At 31.8% G+C, this 6,198-nt stretch overlaps 1 protein-coding gene and 1 pseudogene across 1 annotated transcript; both read right to left on the minus strand.

Moving 5' to 3' along the window:
• Positions 1-1,176: 1,176 nt before the first annotated feature.
• LOC133797238 (ATP-dependent 6-phosphofructokinase 5, chloroplastic-like) lies at positions 1,177-3,322 on the minus strand. Its single transcript, XM_062235081.1, has 6 exons — positions 3,258-3,322; positions 3,087-3,161; positions 2,516-2,656; positions 2,266-2,382; positions 2,089-2,193; positions 1,177-1,354 (listed from the first exon to the last, which is right to left on the minus strand). The coding sequence occupies exons 1-6, from the start codon at positions 3,258-3,260 to the stop codon at positions 1,346-1,348; spliced, it is 450 nt and encodes a 149-aa protein (XP_062091065.1). The 5' UTR covers positions 3,261-3,322; the 3' UTR covers positions 1,177-1,345.
• Positions 3,323-3,422: 100 nt separating this feature from the next.
• On the minus strand, positions 3,423-5,681 carry LOC133820621 (importin subunit alpha-4-like; annotated as a pseudogene).
• Positions 5,682-6,198: the final 517 nt, after the last annotated feature.

Genomic DNA, 6,198 nt, shown 5'->3' on the forward strand with positions numbered 1-6,198 from the left:
CTTTTATTTGAAAATATTAATATCTGATTATTCTATGGATTTTAATATTTAAATTATTTGAATTTTGAATATTTTTTGACTAGATATTTTTATGGATATTTGAATTTGTTTAATTGTTTAAGATATTGTAGGTTTGTTATAACTATTAATATTTTATTTTTTTAATAAATGGTTAAGATATTTGCTGATGATTGTAACAACACAAGATATTTTTTGAAAAAAAACAGTTAATGATATATTTGTTTATAAATTTAAAATTGGTTAAATTTTAAAAATATCACATTTTTCAAACCAATTAAGAAAATATTAATTTTTTAATTTTTAATAAATAAGATTTAAATTAACTTTAGGTTAATTGTTGATAAATCCTATTTACGTGAAATAAATTGATTGTTGATAAATGAAATTTAAATTGTTGACCCTTGATTTGGCCAACGACACGGAATTAGAATTACGACAAGAAAGGAATTGATAGTCAAGAATGGAAACAAATGGTAAAGAAATGACACAAATGATTTATAGTGGTTCGGCCCCAATGAATGGTCATGACACTACAAGAAAAAATACTTTTAATAAGACCAAAAATGTGTTATCAAAACATACGATAACACTTTCTGATGTGTTAAGACCGACTATGTTATCGTAGGTCAGGGTACTTTACATAACACTTTATCAGTGTTATACAGATGTGTTATTGTACTGTCAACGATAACACACTTTCTGTGTTATTTTAATATATAGATAAGTGTTTAATTATGTTATTTATAGTCGATTATATAACACATTTCAATACTTATAAATTTGTGTTATACTACACTTTAGTATAACACTTATTTTGTGTTATACTACACTTTAGTATAACACATTATTTGTGTTATATAATGAAGTATGCAGAACAAAATTCTTTACTTATAAAAAGTGTTATTGTAATAGATATTATAACACATTTTTTGTATTATTTTAATATTTAGATAAGTTTAAATTCTCATTATATATTCATTTATATAACATTAATTTATTCTATTCTATTTTTATTTTTTATTTATATAATTAAAATTAGCTTTCTAATATATACTAGCATCATCAAATAAACTTGATTTTCAAATAACAAAAAGTATAAAAATTCAACATTGTATTAACAATCCACAAATTAGTTTTAAATATTCAACACTGTCATCAACAACAAAATGTTCTTTAAGTATTCAAGTATTCTTAAATATTCAACATATTGAAAAGTTACTATAACAAGAAACTTGGAGAGTATTGTCTACTATAACATCCTCCAACTCTCACTCTTGCTTTGGCTCGTTCTCTCCATTTCCCATTCCAACTGTTTCATATAGCTTCACAGTTTCTGCATAGGAAATAAGCAGCCACAAAAGTATTTTTTAAAAAATACTTCAAGAAACTATGCTACAAAAAAAAAAGTTTTGCAAAATAATACAACTTCACATATATTCCTAATGGAATTCCTCTAGACTGTTGTAAGAGTGAACTTTAGAATTGAGTGCTCTATATGTCAAAAACTCTTAAAAGATTACACTATGTATATAAATAGATTCAACAAGGGGAAAGAAGGAGTAATTTAGCAGCATTGGACTGGGCTTAAATTTATATATAGGATATGTAGAATGTGGTTTCACAAATTATCAATCTCATGCTTCTTTGGCCTAACCACATCATATATCTGAAACAATTGTTGCTTTAGGCCTTTTCCAAAATATGAAAGGCAATATTTGAACAACCATTAGTAAGCTGGAAAAACAAGTTAACAAGCAAAAATGTGTTAAACTAAAAACAGTCACTATTCCCAGGCCAATCATAACAAAACACTCAACATGCTATCAAAATTTAATGATCCAACTGTATCTTCAAAACCATTGATGTAACATACCTAACTTAGATCCTTAGAAAGATAAACATCAATTTGTTGTTTCTTTTTAGCTAGTTGAATCTCAACATATGGGTGGCATTTTGTTTTTGGAGGGGTTTCATAATATTTAGATCCAGAAGGAAAAAATATATACTAGTTCTAATCAGTTGATCATGTTTCAACTAGTGAAAAACTGATGTTATACTATGACTAACCTGCCCTGATCCCTCAGCAACACAGACCACTGCTGATCCTTTTGTCTCAATGAGGTATTTCAGATGCCGCAAAACACCATGAGGACCATGTAAATGGAAAGGTACCTTAAATGTATAAAACCAGTATCAGTACAGAATCTCAAAAATAACTAACCAATTAGTAAGTCGCACAAATACCTCTGGTATCAAGCATATATCGATTTTTCCACTAGCCAGGGATGCATGCATAGCAATAAATCCACTGCTATGACCCATCAACTTTACAATTCCTATACCATGGTATGCACTATGTGCCTGTAATAAGGATTGAGAAGTTAACAAAGACTGTTTTTCCCACTGAATTATTTAACAATGATATTATAATGCATGAAACTTAAGCAATCAAAATGAAATCGAACAAATCACAAAATATAATGAAAATTTGTACCTCGATGTAAGCTGAATTAATGGCTCGTTGTGCTTCCTCAACAGCAGTGTCAAACCCAAAAGTTTTGTCCATCAGCAAAATATCATTGTCTATAGTTTTGGGGACCCCAACAACAGCCACCTTTACCCCTCTTCTACAGCACTCAAATGAAAATAGGAAAAGTAGGACATGAGACCTAAATAGAAATGGCAGGCAAGATAAAGGGAAACAGCTTACAAATGCAGCAATAAAGTAAAAGTAGTTAAACATATCCAATAAGATGATTCTAGTGGCACGGTCATCTATATGGCAGTAAAGTGCTTTCTAATTTATACAAAAACATGAATATATAGACATGGTGATGAATCCTAAACTAAAAGCAAAATGAATTAAGTCATCAAGAATGCATCAACTTTTAATTCTTGAGACATCACTTTACATCTACAAATTTAGAACAACTTGTACCAAAGCAATTTATATCCCAAAAGATTTCTGCTTTAAGTAATCTGTTCAAAAGTGACCTTAGTTATGAATGCATGCCAGATTATTAGATAAGAAACACAGGAATGTAAACAGATACACGCATAACTACCTCTTTGTGAATTACATTTGCCCCAGCATGAGTTCCGTTCCCACCCAGCACAAAAAGCATGTTGATTCCTCTTTCCTGATATCAAATTAATAAATGTTTTCAGGTCAGGAATCATATGTCCGCAAAATTATTAACTCTAAAGAAACTGACAATAGTTGCAGAGTAGCATGCCATGTCCAAACTTGATGCAAATGAGAAGCTCTACTATGCAAATAGCTAAGGAAAACCAACAGAATGCGCCGACTTTTTTCGCTGGTTTTCTGCAATTTGGACACAGTGATTATGAAAATGTTAAAACCCTGGAAATGGTAGGCCAAGAGGGTATATGAATTCATTTCAAGAAAACGAAAAGGATGTGCTGCTAGTGATTATGTCAGATAGAGAAAGAGGGTAGTGTACCTGTATTTGAGCTTTATTACCAGCAGTAATATTTGAGATCGTCCAACAAGCTTCCTTCTTTATGCTCTTTTTATGGTTTTGTGTAAGGAGTTGAAAGAGGCAAGAGAGCACTTGATTGTCAATTACAAACTGGAAAATTACAAAGCAGGTTATTCTATTGATATGTTTAAGCAGGGAAGCAGAAATCATTTGATTGATAATTACCAAAAAAAGCAAGGAGCTAAGACCCTAGAAGTTTAATATATACTATTTTAAATGTAATTGCTTTACACAATCTAAAGATTATAACAATGTAATCAAATCATCGGTAAAAAGATAACTGATTTGTGGCATTAACTTTACCAAAATTAGCACCAAAAAGGTACTATTTCCATAATAACTTGCATTAGGTAAACTTTTAAGGAACTTATATATAAGTTTATAAATAATGCCAAAAGAATAGAAAAGCCAACACATCATCTAGGAAACAAATTGACCACAAGTTTATTAAACAACAATAAAACAATTACCTAGCAAGGCAGACTACAGAAAGAAACTGGACAGTGCATGGCTTATGTGTGGTTAATACCTGAGTCTGAGAATCATCACCAGTGACAATATTACCCACAGTCCGAAGAGCAGGTACAAGAACTGTAGGCGATGGATGCCTTTAAAATAAATTATTATGAAAAGAAACGATGTTAGATAGAGAAACGAGAAACCTAGGCCAATAACAATTCCTAAAACTAGCACAAATAGAAACAACAAGCATATACAGACAAATAACATACTAATATATGTTCTCACAATTACTTTTTTTATTATTATTTTTTGTAAACCCCACTTTGTCAAAAAAGAAACATATGGTTAAGAATTATTTCATGAAAACATATGGTTATAATGCTTACAAGTAAAAAGAACTTACATCAGAAGTTCCACAAGCTGTGGACAGACACCTGATTCAATCACAACCTGTATTTTGTCGTTGGGGCCATCTGAGAGATAAGAAAGAGCCTAGCAGGCATCCGTCAAAACTTCTTCATTATTCAGGAAAATAAGCTGCCGAAGAACTGGTAATGCAGGCTTAACCTGGGAGGCACCAAGATAAGCATTATTAACGATAGCTACATTTCCATGGTAAGCATTCAACCACATAGTGCACAGAAATGATACTACCAGACATCTCTAAATGATAAAAAAATAAAAAATAAAAATAGAGAAATGCAACCACCTGATCAAATGGTGTAGGAGGCTTGCCACGACAGAAGTTAGATAAAGTCCGCGTAGCATTCCTTAGCATGGATAGCTTCGAGTGCTCATTTAATTGAGCTAACAAAGGAACAAGAGCCCCGTGACTAAGAACAAGATCCCTACAACTTGGTGAGTCACCAGCAACATTACCTAAAGCCCATACAACCTGTTCATGACGAGAATGTGCGTATAGAAGATTAGAATTATAGTACACAGAAAAATTGAAAGTTAACACAAAAAGGGCAGAATAATTAAGCAACAGGAAACCTTTAGAATATAACAAACAAGAGTTATCATTAAAAAATTTATAAATAAATTAGCCCAAGAAGATTATTGCCAGAAAATGTAAGTGATCAATTAAGTTTGACCATATCAGAAAAACATAATTCATATATAGTTAAAACAGTTGAGAAATATTTGTTGCAACTCACAATAGGTAAAGTGAATAGAAAGATACCTGCTCTCTGACATCGTCACTGCCAGAACTAAGAAGTTGCACAAACATGGGGACAGCACCATGATCGATAACAACCCGTGTATGCTCTGATGTTCCAGATGCAACATTGGTCAAAGCCCATGCAGCCTCAAACTGCAATTATAATAGTGTTAGGCCAAGCATCCATCTATCTTCTTTAAAAATTAATCTGACTGAAACAGAAAATATTAAAATTAAGCAAAAACAACAAGGTGCTCCTACTTGCAATTGAGGCACTTCATTCCTTCTAAGAAACTCAACAAACTGAGGCACCACGCCTGCCTTAATAACTTCATCAATTGGAGGGCTGCGCTCTGCATAAAATACAAACCAAAGTAAGAACTAAATGTATATACTCCTAATAGTTCAAGCATAGAGATTACGACCAGCTCCCCTACCAATTGATAATAGCTTTCTAAACTGAGTAGTTGCCTCTAATTGTAAAGCAGAATCATCAGACCATACTCCTTGAACCATCGCAGGAATACTTTCCAACTACTCAGAAAACACTGATTAAAACATTGAACATAATGATCCAATCAAAAAGCAATAAGAGAAAATGATAAAAGTCAACTCTCAGAAAACATCTCATAAATGGATGTTTTTAATCAATTGTTTGCCACAGCATTTATTTCTCACTCAAACAAAACACGAATGCTTAACGAATACTTGGAAATAAACCTTGGCAATGGTCGACAAACAATATCTCCAAATTATTAGTCTTATCTATCATCTCAAAACCTCATTTCAAAAAGTAGTTTCAAGCTTTCAGCTTGACACTAACTTGAGCTAGACATTTAGCCTCTCCAAAAACAAAAATATATTATATTACAATAATGAAACCATGAATTTCAAACTTGTCTTTTCAAATGCAACAACAACAAAAAAACAGCTATTGAACCTTCAATTTCACTCTCCATCCCTTTTTCCCAAACAATCAAGAGCTAAACCCATATACTAACGCAGAAAAAGACAACCCCACAACATCGGCGTTCCCATTTCAATGGT

This window comes from Humulus lupulus, chromosome 1, assembly GCF_963169125.1.
Source record: "Humulus lupulus chromosome 1, drHumLupu1.1, whole genome shotgun sequence".
NCBI lineage: Eukaryota > Viridiplantae > Streptophyta > Magnoliopsida > Rosales > Cannabaceae > Humulus > Humulus lupulus.